The sequence below is a fragment of the Asterias amurensis genome, chromosome 5 (genome assembly GCF_032118995.1).
Source record: "Asterias amurensis chromosome 5, ASM3211899v1".
In the NCBI taxonomy this organism is placed as follows: domain Eukaryota; kingdom Metazoa; phylum Echinodermata; class Asteroidea; order Forcipulatida; family Asteriidae; genus Asterias; species Asterias amurensis.
The window spans coordinates 9860175-9882809 of NC_092652.1; the positions used below are offsets into that span (position 1 = coordinate 9860175).

General features: G+C 37.7%; 1 protein-coding gene across 1 annotated transcript in view; it reads right to left on the reverse strand.

The window, feature by feature from the left end:
• LOC139937259 (uncharacterized) overlaps positions 1 to 22635 on the reverse strand; it is a 76562-nt gene that overhangs the window by 27426 nt on the left and 26501 nt on the right. The window contains exons 14-37 of the mRNA XM_071932357.1: positions 21727 to 21780; positions 21270 to 21347; positions 20746 to 20814; positions 19943 to 19987; positions 18883 to 18936; positions 17911 to 17964; positions 17648 to 17701; positions 16376 to 16429; positions 15539 to 15637; positions 13829 to 13882; positions 12615 to 12659; positions 12160 to 12213; positions 11293 to 11391; positions 10666 to 10710; positions 9707 to 9760; positions 8970 to 9068; positions 8465 to 8518; positions 6979 to 7032; positions 5981 to 6034; positions 4987 to 5040; positions 4135 to 4179; positions 3576 to 3629; positions 1503 to 1547; positions 571 to 624 (exon numbers count right to left, since the gene is read on the reverse strand). Of these exons, the coding sequence (XP_071788458.1) occupies positions 571 to 624; positions 1503 to 1547; positions 3576 to 3629; positions 4135 to 4179; positions 4987 to 5040; positions 5981 to 6034; positions 6979 to 7032; positions 8465 to 8518; positions 8970 to 9068; positions 9707 to 9760; positions 10666 to 10710; positions 11293 to 11391; positions 12160 to 12213; positions 12615 to 12659; positions 13829 to 13882; positions 15539 to 15637; positions 16376 to 16429; positions 17648 to 17701; positions 17911 to 17964; positions 18883 to 18936; positions 19943 to 19987; positions 20746 to 20814; positions 21270 to 21347; positions 21727 to 21780 (1425 nt within the window). The remainder of the gene's footprint in view (positions 1 to 570; positions 625 to 1502; positions 1548 to 3575; positions 3630 to 4134; positions 4180 to 4986; positions 5041 to 5980; positions 6035 to 6978; positions 7033 to 8464; positions 8519 to 8969; positions 9069 to 9706; positions 9761 to 10665; positions 10711 to 11292; positions 11392 to 12159; positions 12214 to 12614; positions 12660 to 13828; positions 13883 to 15538; positions 15638 to 16375; positions 16430 to 17647; positions 17702 to 17910; positions 17965 to 18882; positions 18937 to 19942; positions 19988 to 20745; positions 20815 to 21269; positions 21348 to 21726; positions 21781 to 22635) is intronic.

The window sequence follows — 22635 nt, forward strand, 5'->3', positions numbered from 1 at the left end:
ATTGAAGCTTCAAGTGTGAACATTTTCAAGGGACATGTGGACAAATTCCTAAAGAACGTCGGGGGGCTCTACATAAGCTTTTCTAAGCTGTCTGCCCCAGTAACCAGAACCACCGTCTCCTCCCCAGTTGTGTGATGGCGTCGGTGGATTCAAGTAAGTCAAGTAAGTCAACTTCATGTAGTTTTGGAGAAGAAGGTAATTTTTCACCCAATTTGAATCCGATAAAGGCGTTTGGCTTGAAGCCTTTTTCAGGCATCTGATCTGAAAGCACACAATTATATGCTACAAAGGTGTTTTCTTTCATCTATGTTCTAGCCAGTTTGAAGACCAAATGAGCCCATCCAGAATGACTCTGCTAGGGTCGAAGCATCAGGCCGCTAACTATTTGTATGCATCTACCATAAGTCCTTTTGGTTGGTAAGCAGTTTGCATAAGCTATAATAAAATTTGCCTGTTTGTGACTTACAGTTGCTCCTGGTAACTATTTGTATATAATATATACCATTAGGTCCTTTTGGTTGGTAAGCAGTTTGCATCAGCTATAATAAAATTTGCCTGTTTGTGACTTACAGTGGCTCCTGGTGCTCCTGGCAGGCCAGGGGTTCCTCTTGCTCCTTGAAGTCCCTACAGCAAAAAAAAAATAAATAAAATCCTAGTCAAATTTTCTTTTTATATTTGAGTGGGTGATCAAAAAACTTGTATCAGTTTAAAACCTAAGAGAATTTCTATGAGTGTGTCATTTGAAAACAGTGTAAAACTGTACTTTTTAGAATTATGCCATAGTTATCATTTTACACCAAGATTATTTACACAAGCAGTATACAAACATAACATGGTACTAGATATTGACAATATACATGTAGTTTGTCAACTTCCAATAACAAGTGGAGCTAATATTGACTTTAAACTTGAAACAAACCATGTTTTATATGAAATGCTATACACATGCACTCTATACTTTAATTCAGCATCATCGAGTGCAAGAAAATACGGTTTGACATTTATGTGCACCACCCACTTTTAATGTGTATGCAGCCAACGATGCTCACGCAGATTGATAACACCTGTGCGACATGATTGCTTTGTAAAGCGCATCAAACAAAAATAATTTATGAGAAATCACAAAGCTAGATGGCCACTTCAAGATGATCAAACGCTTGAAGGTGAGGGCAAAACTACACTGAGTTTGGCTGTCCACCAAATCAACTGTCACCAGGGGGGTATGTTGTCACCTACTCCTGGGGCTAAAATAGGTTTAACCCCTTCAAAGTCCATAAGGGTAAAGGCATGTGGCTGGCTCGCAGTTCTTCCCAACTCAGCATGCGTAGTATGCTGTTTTACTATGCATGCGTATAATATGCTACATGCTCGCGCGCTAACTTGGTAAACAGCAAACTATAGAATCTAACACGCGAGTTAAAAACCAATGAGACTTCAGCTCTCAATCATGAATATGTATGAGGTATAGTTAATCATACCGTCACATTTTCAAGAAAACTTACCGATAAACCTGGGGGTCCTGGTTTGCCATCATTTCCACCTGGTCCCTGAAAGAAAAACACAAACATTGCTTTGTTTATTTTAAACCATGAAAGATCTGTTAGATTTATTTTTAAATATAAAAATACTCAGCCTTGTTTGATGTCTTTCAAATGCAAAAAGTAATTGAGGAACACAAAATGGGATTTAGATAAAATCAAGGACCTACAAGCGACCACTGCTTGCAAACTGCTGCACTGAAATTGTTTTCATGTTGTTTGATAATTTGGTAATTACTCGACCATAAAAACTCCTATGGTAAGAAATTCTGTAGCTGCTGATAATGTATAACATTTTGAATAGCAATTCCCTTCAGAGGGGGATGTGATTTTAGAGAGGGGTTTCAAAAATAATTTAATCTGAGAAACATTTTGAAGATTGTTTGTTCCAAATAAAGGTTATTCTTCTTGTGTGGGCATCTCCGCTCCACATTTTTATATTAAAGGTTTTCTTGGTCAAACTTGACAAATGAGCAGCCAATGTCATTTTCATGCATTCGAATTAAAGCTGTTTTGCCTCTCCGGTTGTTACTGAGCTTCAAACTCAGAATTCGTTTGATTTGAGTCAAATTCCTTTAGCACTCTGTTCAATTGAACGTATCGTCATTCTTTTTCGTGACACACACGCCTCAAGAAGGGTTTGCGAGTTTAAATGCTGATTTGATGAATTGTTAAATTGAATGATTATTTTGCTTAATCGACTGACGCAACATTATATTTTACTAATCATAAAACAAAACCGAATGACACTTTTAAGTAGCAATCGATTTTGCGCATATAGAATAGCTTGGAGGTTGAAATGGCTGCTCATATGCCGAATTTGACTGAGAAAACCTATTTATATCAATATAAACCACAAGGGAAACTGACTGAGTAAATTTGTAAATGATTTTTGGGGTTGAACAAAGAATTGACTAGAGTGGGATTCGAACCAACGACCTCCGGATTAACGTGCCGGCGCTCTACCAACTGAACAAAGATATTGACAAAATAGGGACACCGCCAATATAGGGCTAGATAGCTCAGTTGGTAGAGCGCCGGCACGTTAATCCGGAGGTCGTTGGTTCGAATCCCACTCTAGTCAATTCTTTGTTCAACCCCAAAAATCAAAACCTATTTATCTAATATATCGAATCCCACTGAAACCTATACATCTAATATATCGAAATCCCGCTATAGTCAATTCTTTGATCAACCCCAAAAATCATTTCAAAATTTACCCAGTCAGTTTCCTATATTGATATCTAAAAATACGACCACCTATTGAAGTAAAATGTTCACAGGTTGGCTTTATTGTATTTTGTCTACATTTAAATAAGTTAAGTTCCAAAAACCAAAGGCATACTTTGCTTTTAAAGACAAACAAACAGCAGGGCTTCCCACTCATTGGTCCTTTTTTTGTGGTCCTAAATCAGTCTTCTATATTTACCAATTCAACATGTTTTCCATATCAACAAACCAATTAAAGAACAGTGCAAGTTTTATACCTAACAAGAGTTATCTAGACATTTGTACTATATTTTTTTTGACAAATTCACGATTTATGGTCATATTAAAGACACACCTAAAGACACACGTGTTCACCCTTGCTTTTCCTACCACTTGAGAAGTCCCTCTTTTCCATCTTGACCGGCGCCTTTGAATGGTTTTTATATCAGTGACTTTTACAAATGCTGTGTAATTATTATTATATTGTGACAGAACCACCTGATCTTACAGAACCACCTGGGGCCAATTTCATAGTGCTGCTTAGCACAACAATTTGCTTAGCATGAAATTTTGGCCTTGATAAAAACAGAACTACCAACCAAACTTCCAGGTGGTTTTGAGGATAAACAAACAACAGCTGAATACAAGTAACAAGCAATATGCAAAAAATGGAAATATGGTTGGTGATCCTGTTTTTATCAAGGAAGAAGTTTTATGCTAAGCAAATTTGTGTGCTTAGCAGCGCTATGAAATTGGGCCCTGGTCTCTAAAAGGTTAAAATTGTGGATGTATTTGTTAACGATCAAAAGAAGAAAAAATAAGACTTACTGTTGGTCCTGGTTTGCCTGCATTTCCATCACGGCCTTCTGATCCTTGTGCACCCTTTAATAAATAAAAATATAAATAAAAATTAATAATGATAATAATATTAATAATCAAAGTCTTATATAGCACCGGTATCTGCCAATGCAGGCATGGTAAGGCACTTGCTCCAAAAAAAAACTGCACTCTAGTCAACTGAGTTTTAAGTGTACTCCTTGAGATATCTAATGCAAATAACATCATGGCGGATGTACATGTATTGGTGGTTTTTACTTGTCAGGCATGTTGGTCCATGGAAAAAAGTAGGGACATTTTATTGAGTACATGGGCTTAACCTATGTATACATTGTACATATGGTGTCAGCTTTAGTAGACTTTCAGGGCTTTATTAATAACAATTTTTTTCCTTGTATATTTGGTTTGCGTTAACACCATGTGTGTATGTACTTGCCAGGTAGAGTTTGTTCTTAGAGAACTGTCTTGCTTATTCTACTGCCGTGGAGTAGATAATCGGAGGTTTTGGAGACTCCATCCTTTAATCCTTTAATGATCTGATTTAACCTACCATTTGTCCAGGCACTCCAGCATCACCAGTTCGTCCAGGACGACCCTACAAAAACAGAGAAATCCAAATTGAAACAACGGCACAGAGAAATCCACAATGAAGAGAGAAAACATTCCGCAAGAGGCGTTTTAAAGTTTTGTAAATCTAACAACAATAAATCCTGTGAAACGATTTTCTGTGAGGTTTATGTAAGATAAGTGAGCGGCCAGTTTGTAAATATGGATGTTAAAACAATGTCTGTTTGACAAGGAACTATTAGGATTTTGACATAAACATATCCATGCAAGCCAAGAAATCAAGTCATGATTTCGCTTTTGTTTTAGGAACAATCTCCCCTTCATGTCCGTCAAGCTACCTCTACTATCTCTTCCAAACATCTCAAAGACTCACCATTTCCTTAATTGAGGTTTAAAAATGCTCAGGAGTACCTGTAAGGCCAAGTAAAATAAATAACATGTTGCTCGTCCGGACTTTTTGAAAAAGTTGGTGAGGGAGGTCCTTGTTATTTGTTATTTAAAATTTTTTGTTATTTTTTTCAAGATGGCCACCATGTCTAAGATGGCGGCCATATCGTATTTGAAGATGGTTTTATGAGTATGCTCTGTGTATCCTCAAATTATGTCCTAAAATAACAAATAACAAGAAAAATCGGTGCGGCCGCCAAAACCGAGGCAGGTGGGGACGAGCAACATCTTGTTTATTTTACTTGGCCTAAAAGGTTGATGACGTGATGACCATTTTTACGATTCAACTGTCTGCCTACGTTTGATATACAGTAAATATATTCATATGCAAAAGTAAAAGTAACATATAAATAAACAATTGGATGAAAATGAATCTTTAAAAGCTTACTCCGTCTCCCTTCTCTCCAGGGGCTCCAATAGCTCCTTGGGCTCCAGTGTTACCCTGGTTACAAAACAACATTAATTTGTGTTATTAAAACATCAATGCATTCATCAAGAGATGTGTATTTCATACAACTTTGCAGTTTTCTTTTAGAAAGTATAAAAAAAAGGATATCAATCAATCAATCAATAAAACAATTATTTCCACATTCACATCACATGGAGGCATCATCCTAAAAGCCGAGGCTTGTGGCGGATGTGCCCGTTACAAGATTACAGAACAAAACAGGATAACAACACTAAATAGACGAATAAATAAATATTAACCGTACTAAATATACATGTACAATTTGAACTTTTAAAACTAAAATTTGCCAAGCTAAAAACAAATATGCCCCTCCAAAATCCAATGTTTTATGATCCCTCGGATTTATGCTACCAGTTTAACCCATCAAATATAAGTGATATTCCGAGTCCTGAGGGGAAAAGGTCCACAAGCTGCTCAAGTGGGACTTGCCCACCAGAGTACCCTGTTGATTTTGTTTTACGCTGCTCATTCTACATACCTTCACACCAATGTGTAATATGGACTGAATACTCAGTGCTGTTCAAGTCCTTATTGGGGAAAATGGGATACTTGAGTGGGATTCGAACCCACCAGAGTACCCTGTTCATTTTGTTTTACGCTGCTCATTCTACCCATACACTGATGCGTAATATGAACTGTATATTCAATGCTTTTCAAGTCCTTAGGGTGAGAAATGGGATACTTGAGTGGGATTTGAACCCACCAGAGTGCCATTAGGATTTGTTGTACACTGCTCATGCCTTTGTTAATTATTAAGTTTCAATTAGGTTTATAAACATCTCAAAAATTACATGACAGAAGTTTAAAAGACTTAAATTGACATGTGTATAATTTTTTTTAAACTACAAAGTAAAGCAAAATCAACTCGAAAAGTTTGCAAATAAACACATTTTTGTTGTCTTCAAATACTAACCTGCATGCCAATCATGCCACCTGGGCCAGAAGGACCTGGTGAACCAACCCCTCCCTGCAGTAAAAGAACAATAGGACCAGTCAATGACAGAAGCTAGTAATAGGAACAGTTTTAGGCTCAAGAAAAGTTACTTGAAATGTGTTAAAAACATTCTGAAAACATAAGGGACGTACTGAAATACAAAGAACAGACAGGAGCCTAAGAATTATCAAAAAGTGAACCAAATCAATATCCAAAAGAGCAATCGCCTTAGAGTACATGCATATTAATATTTACAATTAACCATTTAAAACATTGAGAGGAGAGCATTTGTTGTAAAAATTAATGACCATAAAAACTTACTTAGCACGAAGCACTGCAGCCATTAATAGAATAAATTATTTTCAGAAAGTAAATATGCTTTGGAAAAAGGATTCCCCTCAAAGTATGTACGCTTTGGATAACTTGTTTACCCCAAACATTTGAGTCCGAGTCTCGGATTTCTGAGTGTTGGTGTCCATTTGCGAATACGGCAGCCAGAGACGTGGATGGTAGGCCTACCAGCTGTTTGTTACCATGCTAATTCGCTGCCCAGTACTTAAGCAGCATGCAGCATCAGAGTCCAGCATTCTCCGGAAGACGATCAGAGCATACTGATCGAAACGTCGAGTTAAACCAACGGTTCTTTTTCAGAACCACCCCAACTCATTTAGAGATAGTCATTACATAATGTTACCGCAAACTCTTCTATATCTATACCATGCTTATTGTGGATGGAGTCTCATTTTGTGAAATACCATAAAAGTTTTTCTTCAGTTTTCTCAGCAAGCAGACAACACTGCATCCAGCTGAAACTTTCGCATGTGGCTTTAATTGTATCTTTCTTAATACTTTGATTCTATGACGCACCTTTAACAACTCAATTTCTGATAAAAGAAAATTGAAAAACACACAGACTATAAGATCAAACTTGTGTTGCTGGAGTGTTAAAGAAGACGTTGCTTTAAAAATTTACTTACACGAGCTCCAGTGGATCCACGAGCACCAGCTGGACCAGTGGGGCCAGACTCACCCTGAAATTAAATAAGAATATTTCATATAAAGCATAAACATTTTTGATAAACACATTGAAAATAAATCAGAAAAAAGTAACAGAGAGATATAGTGACCCATTTCACCTGACGTCATCAGCAGAAAAATCTTGAATGCGCCATAGTGGTGGGCAATTTCACTGTGCGTTTTCATATATAACTCTATGCTGTGCACTATGCAGTAAAGTGTGCACTTTAGGCGACGCGACGTTAATACACATAAACCTAACTGCCCACCAACATGGTGAGCGTGGCATTGGTCGCCGCGTGTGATGCGCGTGCAAGGGGTCAATAGCCAATGTTACTCAAAAAACATAAATTCCTGAGAGAGAATTTGTCGTATCAACATAAGTGACAAATATAATTCTACTCTTTGTTCTTATATTGGCCTATATGTTCCATATGGACCCTACCTTGGCTCTATTTTGGCCCTATTGGATGGATGGCTTTCATACTGGCAGCCATCAACCATTTTCACGGCACACCGCGCAATTACTCGCACCTATCCTGTCTGCCATTTTCAGAGTTAGAATATTCGCAAAGGAATTGACTCAAACAACGGCTGAAATTGTAATCACGCATTTTGTAAAAGGGAAGTTCCTCGTCGTGCAACTGGGTCAATAGCACCTTCTGTTCAAACAAAATTTGCCGCTGCTTTTCCTGAAATTGGCACCTACAAGCATGAACAAGCTACCCACCCACATTCAACCAGCTCCTTCATTGGACACTTTTAAATCTCAACTTAAAACCCATCTGTTTTGTTAATCTGGTTATAGCGCTTAGAAACTTTCGTATTTAGCGCTCTATAAATGTTGTAATTATTATTGTTTGGTTTTTGATGATGGTCCATGTTTTCATATTATTGGCCCCCTACTACTGTTGTCAGCCAAATGCATCAAATGTTTCTAGCTGGATTGGCAGCATACTGTGCCACAGCACCTTGTTAACCATTACATGATGCTATGTTAAAAGACTGGATCTCATAATTCAAACGCAGTCCTGCATACCTTGCAGGAAATACTGTTAAAGCGCGTTGAGCATCACTGTACGACATAAATGTGCACCATTTCATGTCACCGTGGTCAAGTAGTTAGACTGCAGGACTTGCAATCACAAGGTTGTGGGTTCAAATCCCCCAGCTAACCGTTGATTTCACAATGACCAGGATAAATAATGTCGTCTAGTTACTGAATCACTATTTCTTGATTTGTGCAATTCATAATCATAGACGCTAAACCAATTTTTGTTATGCCTATTGCCAGCTAAGTGTTTGTATCCTCTTGTGGGAGTTTGTCGAGTACCCTCAATGGGAAGATCATTCAAACAAGCAAACAACCAAACAAACAAACAAACAAACAAACAAACAAGCTATATAAGAAGACACTATTATTATTATTATTAAATGTTAACATACCTCTCGACCATCGCTTCCATCTGAACCAGTCTCACCGCTAGGACCAACAGCTCCCTGTTATTAAACAAAAGAAAAAACAAAACATATTCAACAGATTTATTCCCTTTTGAAAATAAGGAAAAGTATTTTTGAGGAACATCACGGCAATGCTCAACTAACAACTTACACCTGTTATCTCCAAGCAATTGCTTTTTCAAACAGTGCTGCTAAATGCCCCAGGGGTCGATTTCACAAAGAGTTAGGACTAGTCCTAACTTAGGACTAATCCTAAGAGATATACAAATTGCATGGATAGTCCTAAGTTAGGACGAGTAACTGGTCCTAACTCGAGATAAGACTAGTCCCAACTCTTTGTGAAATCCACCCCAGGCAAATTAACTTCTGATCCATTAAGTTTAGTGACTCAAGGAGTTCAATGTAGACACATGGCCCAGAGAAAAGGTGTATAATTTCCGAGTTTTGTGGCCGTACTAAAAAATAGAAAAAAAATAAACAAAATGTTTACCCTTGCTCCCTGAGCGCCAGCGTTACCACGGGAACCCTGAAGTCCAGCGTAGCCTTGTTGTCCGACCTCACCAGCGACACCAGCGGCACCACGGCTTCCCTAATAATATGACATGAAATAATTATTAATAATGATTACTAATTTTTTGAATTGTTTATTTATTTAATTCATTTTGAGTTCTCCTTCTTTGTTTTCAATGATAGGTTTTTTTTCCTCTTGACTAGGTTTGTCTATTTTTGGTACTTCCATTTCTTGTTGAAGTTTTTGCCGTTTTTTTTAAGGAACCCAATTAGTAATAAGTCTTAGCTATTGGCTTTTTGGACTATCCTCAAATAATTTGGTGCAGTATTACTATCTTGTGTTCTATTTTAGCTTCTCTTATTTCATTGTCTTAACTCCTGTTAGAGGATTTGAGGCATTGCATGATGAGGTATCACTATATATTTGGTTTGCGGTAACACCATGTGTGTATTGACTTGCCAGGCAGTAGAATAAAGCAAGACAGTTCTCTAAGAACAAACTCTACCTGGCAAGTAGATACACACATGGTGTTACCGCAAACTAAATATATATTTTCTCCTGTTGTTGAGTATGTATTTGTGGCATGTTTTTGCTGTGGTTTCATCCGAATAAATTCAAACAATAAATCAATCAGAATCTGGATAGCAATTTTAAAATCAAAGCACTACTAGAAAGAGGAAAAAATATATTTAGTTTGATCAAATTTGTTGTCTTACCGCTGGGCCTCGTGCACCTGTCATGCCGGCACCTCCATTGGCTCCTGCAGCTCCCTGTTTCACAAAAAAGGAACAAAAGTTACTTACTTCTCACTCCTTAAATGAAAAAGCTTCAATGTTGAATTTCAGCTTTCTGTCCAGACCAAATGATGAATATTTAAAAATGGGTAGATCTTTTTAAAGTGTACAACAATTAGGAAGTGAAGTCCAAAATGGTGGGAATGGCATTTGTATGTTCTTTGTTATGCAAGAGGTCAATCGAATTACACTTGTTTTATTTGATTTTTGGGGTTGAACAAAGAATTGACTAGAGTGGGAATTAAACCAACGACCTCCGGATTAACGTGCCGGCGCTCTACCAACTGAGCTATCTAGCCCTATATTGGCGGTGTACCTATTTTGTCAATATCTTTGTTCGGGGGTGCCAGTCAGAAGCCATACACCGTTAACTGCCGTGTAGCCAGGGATCACACCCAAATTATGATACAACCTGGGAAGCGGCAGCCAGGGGATCACGTTAAGGGGATGCGACTTTTTGTTTCAGATATCAATATAAACCACAAGGGAAACTGACTGGGTAAATTTTTAAATGATTTTTGTTCAACCCCAAAAAATCATTTTCAAAATTTACCCAGTCAGTTTCCCTTGTGGTTTATATTGTTTTATTTGAATTCAACTCTTTCAGTAGATCTTTGCTCTTAATATACCAGGCGTGGATTTCACAAAGAGACTAGTCTTGTCTCGAGTTAGGAAGAGTTACTCGTCGTAACTTGGGACTAGCCTGGAACTAGTTCTAAGTTATGACTAGTCCTAACTCTTTGTGAAATCGACCCCAGATCCTTGAAGTTGAAGTACTTATACTTAACTTTGTGTACATCTACACATAGGAATATGCTTCTTTTATTTAAAAAATTGAATACATGTATGTGTTGACAAAATTACTTGAACCTTTTTCTTACCATGTCACCAGTGGCTCCAGCCTCACCATCTTTTCCGGCAAATCCCTTGTATCAAAAAAGAAATCAAATCTAAATTAATCATCAGCTCATTTTATCTCAGATACATCAATTCAGTAGAGTATGAAAAAGCAACAATACTAGTTGGATTCAAGTAAGTTAAGCCTGGTTCATACATTATGGTTTGAGACATTATTTGAGCTAATCTGGAATCATCACTACTAAAACAACATTAAGGAAGAGTTTAAGATGCTTCCGACTTTTGGCTGATTTTGTTCTTAAAAAAGTTAGATAAGTTTAGTTTCAATTATGATATAGGTTCACTTAATTATGATATAGGTTCATAAATTTTAATTTAAAAAGGTTGCACGATAAAAATCTAGTTTAAACCTAGCAAAACCTGTTGGGATGCCAAAACTATCACAAGTCCATCAGCCAAGTACAAACAATTGTGCATGCTACATGCTACATCTCCACAATTCATGCAGAGAAAAAAGTATTTAAAAGAAAATATATTCTTGGTAAAGACTTGTGCATCTAAGTTTTGCAGAAGAAGAAAAAGGAGTTCTTGTCTATATTCGTCTGAAAATGCATTGCCGTTATCAAACCAAAACCTGGAGTAAAACTTACAACTGCACCAGTCTGACCTGGAGCACCATCTCCACCACTCTCACCACGGAGACCTGCGATTCCTTGCAGACCACTCTCTCCCTGTTCTCCTGTCACACCCTGGTGGCGACAAACACACATGCAGACAAAATGTTAGTTCCAATAGAGTGATAAAATTAGCAACTGCTTATTAACATTGGATACTGATCACAGAAAAGGATTGGTAATGGTTGGGATTTAATTTGAACAGTCACTCTCTGTGTTCGCATGGTGTGTTTATTGGAAACATAGGGTGACAAAGAAGTTATTCATAAATACCTCAGACAGTTTTGCTATTCCTATTGGTGGAGAGCGCGTCACGTGGGTGTGTATCAAACCTTTGTTAATGACCAGTGAAAAGTGTTGAAACATGGGCGTGACACGCGAGCTTGCACCTGTGCTTATAAGACAGTTTCTTCATTCCTATTGGTCGATAGCAACGGCCGGGACAGTTGTGCCACATCCAGGATACGTGCGACGCGCACAGCATTCCCTTACATGAATAAGGAGTTGTTTGCCAGAGGGCCTTACCATTTCAAAGCTGGAGGGGTGTTATGTTGAAAGAAATCATTGAACATTATAGTTTTTGCATTTATTTTACTTTTTGACCAAAAAGTGTTGATGTTTTTTGACCGAAAAGGTTTTTATGAATGGGAATCAAAGTGTGTTGAATCGGTTTTCAACTAGTGGTTTAAACACGCCGAGGCCTGGTTCTTGATAATTTACCTCAACTTCGTTTTGGTAAAATTATCAAGAACCAGGCCTCGTTTGGTTTAAACCACTAGTTGAAAACCTCTTCACCACACATTGAATCCCTTATTTAAATACTTTCCCATTGAAACTCCTTACCTTGTGTCCCTTTTGACCCATAGGGCCCATGATTCCTGATGCACCAACTGGTCCCTAAAATAAAATGGAAATCAAAAGTTGTTAACTATTAGCAAACCAAAAGTAGTAAACAGTTAGCAAATTTAAGCGTGGTAAACCGTTAGCAAAACAATGCAAAGTTGTAATTTATTAGCAAATCAATACTGGTAACAGTTAGCAAACCAACAGTAATAAACCATGTATTAAACAGTTAGTAAACTGTTAGAAATTTAAAAAAATAGCAAACTGAGTATAACTCAAATGTCTATAGCAAGTAAACCATTAGTAAATCAAAAGTAGTAAACCATTGACGCACAACAATAGAATGTAAATGACGATTAAGAGTTTACCGTTGCTTAGTAACAAGGAATGCATTGCTATTGAAATAAGGATAAATCTATTAACAAATTGAAAACATGGTCTTCAAAATTACTTACAGCATTACCAACATCCCCATCAGAACCATCTTGTCCTGCTGTACCCTAAAGAATAAAAAGAGATAGAGAGTGTAAAGATAAGACTTGTTTATGGAAAAAATTTCTTCTTTGGTGAAATTAGGTCCACTCCGAGCATTGGAATAGCACTCGGAGAACGCTGAGCTTGAAAGCCCCATGTATCGTACGGACGCGGCTTATCGCACGACGAGACACGCCTGTTGGGCAAAATGATCATCACTTAAGTGCACATAGACCGCTTCTATGTGTTTTCATTGGTCAATATTCATGGCCTCTAGTGTATGGCAAAAAAATGGCATATACATTGTAGCATCTATGAAAGTGGTCTCACATCAAAATGGCACGCACTCTGCAATCCCCGTTTTTTTCTTCTTCTATGGCTCAGAGGTATCCTCTCTGCTACAGTGTATTCATCTCTGTGGACTGGGTTCAAATCTCAAACAGTAAGTTGCATACAGATTAGATTTCCAGTCCCCACTAAAAAAAATTGTTTTTTTCCCTGTTTTGGGTTTCCTACATCTAACACTTAAACACAATTTTTGAACATTTTCTGCATGCTTACCGGTACTCCTTTTTAAACACTGTTCCTCACAACATCAGGATGTTAATGATTTCAGACATTGCATTGTGAACTATCAACACGTATTTGGTTTGCGTTGTATATGTCAACACGCCAGGTGAAGTTTGTTCTTTAGAGATCTGTCTTGCTATGTATTCTACTACCGCACAGTAGATTTTTTAGATGTTTTCAGGAGACTTCTCAGTTCTATAAAGAACTGTCCTGCTTTTTAACTACTACCTGGGCGGAAGGTAGGACATTGGCTTGGACTACTACTTTAGCTTATGGGATCGTTTCGCACTAACGAGGAGTGAGTTCTTTATCATGGTCTCAAACGTTTCGAATTGCTCTATTCATCGCCAGGAGACTGGAAAGTGATTATCAGGATGGTTGAAACACTATCAGTCAACATCAGAGATGTGTCATTAGCGCCATCTCTCATAATTTACAAGAAAGTCTTGAATACTTCTTCTTATTCATGACTTCCTAAACTTTATAATTTCATGAAGTATAAACAATATTATTACTCTTTCATTTTGTATGTCAACATGTTTTCAATGTAGGGTGGGGCTAAATTATGTGTCACACATGTGTGAAATCATGACATATTGGGGAAAATGCTGAGAATGTTACTCACAACAACTCCACGAGCTCCACGCTCTCCCCTCTCTCCTTGGGCACCACTCTCACCCTAAAGTGAAAATAAAAAAACAATTATAACAAGATCTTGTAATTTATTCAGTTGGAAGAATGCTGACATATGTAGGGGTCGATTTCACAAAACTCATCCTAACTGAGGATCGATCCTAGGATTTAGGACAAGTCCTAGCCTTAAGACTGATCCTAAGTAACAATGATTCTTAGGATGAATTTCACAAAACCCATTTGAAGCAGAACAGTCTCAAGTAATATAAGCCTGTAAACAAATTCTCGGACGAGCCTGAAAATGATTTTGCAACGTTTAAGATGACCTTTATAAACATCCTAAGTTAGGATAGGGTGGCGGCGCCATTGCCATGGATGTTAGGAGGCGACAAACCCTTTCTTATCTTTTGTGAAATTGTTCCTAGGATGCGTCCTAAAGGACAAGTTGCTCGAGATAAAATAAGTCCTTACTCTTTGTGAAATCAACCCCTGCTCTAGCAACATTTTCTGTACTTACAGCCCCAAATTATGTAAAATTTACCCCGTCAGTTTCCCTTGTGGTTTATAACTTGATATTTGAAATAAAAAGTTTCATCCCCCAGGTTGTATCGTAAACTTGGGTGAGATCCCTGGCTACATGGCAGTTACAGGTTGAACTGCTTCTGACTGGTTCTCTGAAAAATAGGGAGACTGCTACCATAGGGCTAGATAGCTCAGTTGGTAGAGCGTTGTTGTAAAAATAATTTTAATAAAGATGTCGCTGGTTGAAACCCTGCTCTAGTAAATTTCTCTTTCTTCAAACCCAAATTATTTAGGATGGCAGTAGCCTCATAGGAACCTTTCAAAATGATTGCAATTATTCTAAAAAGATCATGGTGCAACGATTTGAATAGTAGTTGGATGGTCTTTATAGAGAAGTTTCGCAGAGTCACCGATACTCTTACGTGAACGGATACGGCATAATACATCATCACTTTTTGAGGTCCATGTGACATATAACCGTTGTACACAAGTTAGAATAGTCGCTCAAAACGGGAATCTGTCGCCATACACGTAAGTAAACAACGAGTATATTTTGTTCATGTTTTTGTAGCGGATTGTTTTTTTGTAATGCACTAGGTTTTCACTATGTCTATTAGAGGTATCATACATGTACATGGATGTAGTTGGACATTTATTAACCACCATGCTTCAGAAAAAGAGAAATGGCCAAGCGAAGTAAATCCTCTCGCTGGCGATTATCCATAGGTGCAGCCATTTGGTTAATAGAGCCATCTTTAGCCTCAAGTTGAGAGTATTCGTTAGAATTTTGCGAAACAAAACTACACAGCTCACTTGACGCGAACGCGTACGGTTTGATATCTGTATGCGTATTCGCAACTCTACGAAACCTCTCTAATACGAAAAAAAGCAAATCTTTGATAATGCATGCTTTAATAAACTTTTGGTTTCAAAAGATCAGTCCATTATATACTTTAAATATCTGAAATTCCTTCAAAGTAAGGGTAAAAGACAGCTGAGAATGACGTTACCATTCAAATACCTACTCACAACATGGCCTCTGTGATCATGTGCGTGTACCTGTGCGTGCTTGTGCAATAGAAATCAAACCCATAGATATAGTATTATATTCTATATCTGGCCACTTTCATAGCAACAAAGTGGTTACTCGACACAATCTATTGGTTAATATGATACTTACTCTTGCACCAACGGCTCCAGCCGGGCCAGTTGCTCCAGCATTACCGCTGTCACCGACATCACCGTTGTCCCCACGAAGCCCCTTAGCACCCCTTCCACCCTGTTGGCAAAATTTATAAAATAATTCAGAAATATCTTTAAAAAACTATATTTCGTGTGAAAATGTCAAGGTGGTCTCGTTTTTGAGATAATGCCGATAATCCGGAGCAAATATGTCAAGGCAGGAAAAATAACCCTAATCCAAGAAATGTTACTGACATTAATGCTTCTCAAGGTACAGTTTTGGGGCCCAAACTTTTGTTATACCTTTTCACATTACCACCTTACTTTGAAGTGAAATGTTTCTCAAAATGCTTTATACTATTAAAAGCTGCTGCAGGCTCCTTGTTGCCATGAATTTTCAGAGTGATTAGCAAACCTTCCCTTCATGGTAGGAAGCAGTCAAAGGGTGAGAAACAATACAGTACAATACAATACAATGGGTTTTTATATAGCGCCATTTCATTTAGACCAAAGTGCTTTAGACAAAAAATAGCAATGCAGATAATACAACAAATGAACAATGTTTTTTAAGTGCTTTCTTGAAAATAGGCAGTGAAACGAGCGCACAGGATTGGCAAATTTATAAAAGTTGGCCTTTATAAATTTCCACCATTCTATGCAGGGTTGTAATACTTCTGCTTCATTTCCCAGCATTTTTTTTCTTTCACATTATTTTTTCTCAGATTTCTATGAATATCTCAACACACCCTGTATCTCATTTCCCTTAATTTAGCAAATTTGACGCCAATTGCAAGTTTGCAACAATAAATAACGGAAACATTTTCATGTGACCTACCCTCCAGCCTTTGTGACCTTGCTGGCCAGGAGCTCCAGGCATTCCACTTGCACCCTGGGAGAAAAAACAAACATTTGATCAAAGTGTTATTGAAAGCTTTGGTCAAATTATAGCAAGAACCAACGTTTAACTAGTGGTTGTTTAGAGACTTAAGTAGGGCATGCGCACAGAAGTTGAAGTGCGAACAACTTCAGCCGTGACACTTGTGTCCTTAAGCAAGACACATAACCATTGCTTCGTCCTTCGGATGGGACGTTAAGCCGTTGGTCCCATGTGTTGTGTAAAAGAACCCAGTGCACTTATCGAAAAGAGAAGGTGTTCGCCTCGGTGTTCCTGGCTGGATTGGCAGCATATTGCGCCACAGCACCTTGTAAACCTTTACATGGTGCATAAGGATTAGGTCTTATATCTCAAAATTCGCCCCCCTCCTTGCAGTAATAATACCTGGCGCTTTGTATCCTTTGGCAAAAGGCGCGTTATAAATACGGTTATTATTATTATTATTATTATTATTATTACGTCACGTCAACGCGGTGGCTCAAAATGTGTTATCGTTTTTCTGATAAGTGTCCACTCTGCATTTTGCAATGAAAAGTAATGAGACCATGCCCAGGGTACGCTGATGCATTGAGGACTGATTTGAATTATTCTTTGCGAGTGACGTGTGTGACATCAGAATTTGTATTGCATTTACATTTGCATTCGCAGAAAGTATGAGCCAGAATTTTATGGTGAAACAACATCAAAGACACACCCCTCATTCAATCTGAGAGTGGCTTTTACTGTCATTTTTGATCAACCAATGTTGTTATTATTAAGTAAGAAAAGGTTTGCGATGACACCATATAAAAATCTCTTTTGTGAGTCGTGGAAGCTCTGCAAGGAGCCGGTTTGTACTGCGCCATGACGTTTCGGTACGTGTGCCTGACCGTCTTCTGGAGAATGTTATTCGTAATAACAATTTTTAATTTTCAATAATCTATGTATATTGTTAACCTACTGTTAATGCTTGCAATGTGTAATACTGTTTTGTATTTTAGATATTAGACCTAATTGCATTTTTAATACTTGTGGATTTCTATTTATTAAGTTTGTTAACTAACTGGTTGAATGTTTTTAAGAATTTTTTACTCCTTTTTAAGTTTGTCTTTTTTTCCATGTTCAGCGCCCTAGAGCATGTTTACATGATTAGGGCGCTATATAAGTTTTGGTATTATTATTGTTCCTATTACTATTATTATTATTAAATGGAGAGCTAAGCTTTTAACTTACCTGTCCTCCCAGGGCACCAGGTGCTCCGACAGACCCAGTACTTCCATCACTTCCCTGAAATAAACAGAGTTCAGAGCAAAAATGTACACTGGTTTCGAGACATTGCATAATGAGTTACTAATGTGTATTCAGTTTGCGGTGATACCATGTGATGATAACTACTTTGATAAGGGTAAAAAACAAAAGCAATCAATTTTATTGTTATTTTTTATTTTGAATTGAGAAACAGGAGAGTGAAATTTCCAAGGTTGGTGTTTACTCACGTCTCTGCCGTCGTCACCTTCTTCTCCTCTTGGTCCGGCTGGGCCAGATGGTCCCTAAAAAAGAAAGTCAAGGACAGTCAAAACACTGTCGCAAAATTCATGAACAAGACCAAAATAATTTTCCCTTTGCTTATGGAATAATATTTGCTCACACTTTGTAACTGAAAAATTAACGACAGGAATACCATTTCCATTTTTTTCTTCTTTTTCTATCAAAGCTCACAGTTCGCGCAGTTTGCGTTCTTCTTCTACTTCTCATTTGTGGTTGTCACCTGCACCTACAAGCAGTATAGCCAACGAGCATTTACAGTCAGTGCACCTACCTTTTGGAACAAACTACCTCTTTACATACAACAGGCCTGGGCCCAGTTTCATAGAGCTGCTAAGCACACAAATTTACTTAGCATGAAATTTCTTCCTTGATAAAAACAGGATTACCAACCAAGTTTTTATTTGTTGCATATTGCTCGTTACTGGTTTTCATCTGTTGTTTGCTTATCCTGAAAATCACGTGGAAATTTGGTTGGTAATCCCGTTTTTATCAAAGGGAAAAAAAAAAAAATTATGCTAAGCAAATTTTTGCAGCTCTATGAAATTGGCCCCTGATCTCTCGAATCTTTCAAAGTCAAGTTAAAAACTCATTTGCTTTTATGCTAAAAAAGTTATTGTCATTTTGTGTTTATTTGTAGATAATGTACAGCGTTTTGCAACTTTTGTAAATTTATAAATATTATTAACAACTATCATGGATGGGTTGCATATTTGATGATAAACAATCGAAAAGTGTATGCCTGTTTGAGCTGCCCGTGACTCTTAGCCAATGACAGCTTTTTGTGTGCACGTTTCATCAATGGCGTCATGTGCAATTAATCTATAGGCCCGTTTTCATATTTATTCTTAAAACGCAGTATTGTTAAAAAGAAACATGAATCAATCTTGAACCAACAACAATCGGCGTCTTCATATACTCACAGGTTGACCAACAGGTCCTGAATCTCCAGCCTGGCCTCTCATTCCCATAGCACCCTGGGAAAAAAACCATCAGTTTAAAAGTCAGTTTGGCAGCAATTGAGAGGAAATTGAATAAAAATAGGAGTCAAAGATCTTGCAAAAGTACACAGCCACAATACACCGCCCACGGCGCATGTGTGAGCAAGTACGCGTGAACCTCTCCAATGCATTTCTGCACAACTCTGTCGCGCACTCCAAGCATACGCGCATACATGTCGGACCTTATAGTGCTGGACTTTCGGTTTTGCAATGGGTTGTGTTTGGTCTATACGCAAAGGAACGGAGCTGAATGGATCGGTCTTTTATGAGTACAGTCCGTTACAAAGACACCCAAATGAACAACAGACAAGTATTGAGTGACTCTTTGCAAATCTTGTGTTCGACAAACTCAATCACTTTTCAGTCATCATCATTGACACAGCAATAGATAATTGATAAACAAATACAGTGAGATAACTGCAACATCAGTAGTTTCAAACTGTTGTTTATAAAATGTGCATGAAAAAACTCTGCACATAACTGTTTATACACATAAAAATGAGGAAAGAGGGCTTTACAAGTAACTGCAAAGTTTGGTGTTCTTTTCCCAAAAAGTTGAGCCAAGTATTCAAAATACCTAATCCTTTGATGCAAAAGACTGACAAAGAATGGAGCAGTAGGTTAGAATTCAGATTGTGATGACTAATTTTGTACCTGCCAACATTGAAACCTCAGAAATAGTTTTTCAATTTCACAGATAGCGACGCAAGAAGTCGTGCGAGTAAAGCTTTTTAAGTGTACACATACAAATGATGTTTGTACTTTTAAGAAAAACTTGCAAAAATCACTGTATCCTGTAATTAAATCTCTACTGTTGCAAACAAATGGCACCCTCTTTTGAATGATATTGCACTATTGCTGTCTCTTGTCAGAAAAAGGTATGTTTTGGTTTTTTTGCGGCCTGTAATATAAAAAATCGGTAATTTGATCATATTTTAAGACAGTTGAAGCTGCACCAAACGTCTTGCTAACAAGCACTTACCCGTTCACCTGCCTTGCCGGGGAGACCAACTGGTCCTGGGGGTCCCTGAAATTAACCAATACAGTCAAGTTGGTGGAGAAAAATTTGATTGATGCCCAAAAGGGCGTTGTGAAAGTGAAAAAGATTTAACCCTAACCCTTTCCCTTGAACACTGTATACGCAGTATTTTTTATTTTTCGTATTTCATAAAAAATAACACAGAAAAATTACTTGGATGGGATTCAAACCCACAAAATTTGCAAAAAATGTTTTTTTTGGAGGGAAACACAAAACATTATTTTTGTTGAACAAAATAAAATGTTGAGTGAACAGAATACTATGTCAAGCACTCAAAATTCACTTTACACTCAAAACCACAGTGAAGCACATGTTAAACAAGCTTACTGTCCTACTTACCTGAAGAAAAAAATGTAACAACTTGATAATTTCTAGGAGAAGTTATGTCTGTTTTACTGAGAGCAATCCTGTTTGTAGCTTTCTATGGAATGTTATTGCTTGACTAAAGGGCAGGGCTTTAATTTAGTACACAGCTAAAAAGCTTACTTCACATTTGTTTTGTCAAGTATTCCGTAGACAGCTTGAAAAATTAGTACCTTTATTAAAATAGACATAACTCCTTTTAGGAATTTCTTCCAGTCTTTTTTTCTAACAAGCAGGAGAGAGTGCTTGTTAATATATTCATTACTAAATTTTAGGGTTTCATTTGTACATTTTGAAAAAAAACAATCTCAGTCAACTTCTTTTTGACTCGCACTGTAAAGTGTGAAAGTGTGTCCGTCGCAAAAGGTTTAGAAAAAGCTTACCTGCACTACTTGCCGAGGTGCCTGGGCCATCTTGTTGCTGGGAGCTTGCTGATATGTGGGAGCAATAGCCTGCACACACACAACACGGCGAAAGAAACAAAGAGTCACACGCATTGAATGGTTACAAAGTTTGGATTTGTTATCCATGGGTATCCCTAACATGTATCCATACATGCCTCTGACGAAGGTCTCGGTGGTCTGGATCAAAATCTCAGGCTATAAATCTCCTCTAGGTAAACAATAAATTCAGAACATTAGAGCTAGCAAACTTTGTCATACTTTGTTTCATACCATAAGGCACTTCTCAGCATAATAATGTTTAAAAAAATAGTCCCATTCCTTATTTTGTTAATTTACTTAATAGGTACATGTAGTACTTTCATTTCTGTGTGTTTCGACGGTGGTTTGTTCACGTCTCTTTGTTCACGCCTCCAATGGCGACATATTTTTTTATATAAACTTGCAGTACATTTTTATTTGTAACTATTTTTTGTACTTTTTTTTTAATTTTAAATCAGACTTACCTCACCGGGGGGTCCTGGTGGACCAGGACTGCCTGGTACACCTGGGTATCCATTAGGTCCATAGTCTCCATTTGGTCCCTATTGTGGTTGAATTGGACAAATTCAAAGCCAACAAATGTTTATGTACATCTAAACTAGGTTAAACATACTTTAGTTGTTTTGGCTTTTTTTTTATATTTCAGTATTGGCAACAACAAAACAAAAGCATCAAATGCAATTAAAGCATTATACAGACTACAACATCAATTGAAACATAATTATAACATGGCTAAAGATACTCCGTTAAGTTATTACCAATATACAGGTAAAAAAGTTCAAGTTCGTTATGTTTTTAATAACAATAATAATAATAATAATAATAAACGAGACTTATAAAGCACATTTTACAAAATTCAATGCGCTGGAAGAGTGCTACGGAAAAGACGATTATGAGAATAGATGTGTTTTTAATTTTTACCTTCATTCCAGGAGATCCCATCATACCCGGATATCCCTTGGGTCCAGAAGTGCCCTACATAAAAAAACAACAGTCAAAAAGAAAAAGTCAAAGAAACAATCTCTCGGCAATAAGCCACTTCGGAGTTCCAGCTGCGCATGTCTGTGTGCCACTGACATTCCGAAGTGGCTTATAGTATCATCAGTGTGACACAACTCAACTGTATAGGCCACACAAACTAGCTCACTGATTTCCAAGAGCCCATAGAAGATGCATTGAGCAGTCTTTGTGATCAGGGCTCGAAACATTACGCTGGACCGCTGGCACGAGGCCAGTGATTTTAGCATGACTGGATAAGTTCAGCGGTTTTGTGTTTGTACAGTATGATAAAGCCTGATTCATACTTCCTGCGAATGCGAAGCGAATCTTGACGTCACAAATTCGCAACAAACACTTTGCAGCAGTTGAACTCTGCTCTACTCCCTTGCGAATATCGCTGCGAAAGGAGGGTGTGACGTCAAATTCATGTCAAATTCGCTTCGCATTCGCATTCGCAGGAAGTATGAACCGGGCTTAACTCTGGTGATTATGGAAGACTACTTACCCATAATTTGTAAATGAGATAAAACATCTCAAAGGCCCGGTCCAACTGCAGCAATAACGAGAACGATAACGATAACGACGCCAAGAGAACGCATTCTAATGGTTGAATGAGCGTGTGCGTATTCTGTGTGGAGCAATTCAACCAATAGAGCATGTTCTCTTGTGATCGTTATCGTTCTCGTTATCGCTGCAGTGTGACCGGGCCTTTAGTGCTTTTATCACATTCAAATAATTTGTTGGCATTTTTCTTATCAATTCATGTACACCAAATTTCTGTCTAGTAAATATTTTGAGCTACAAGCCCAGCAGTCTTGTTGGGTTTATCTC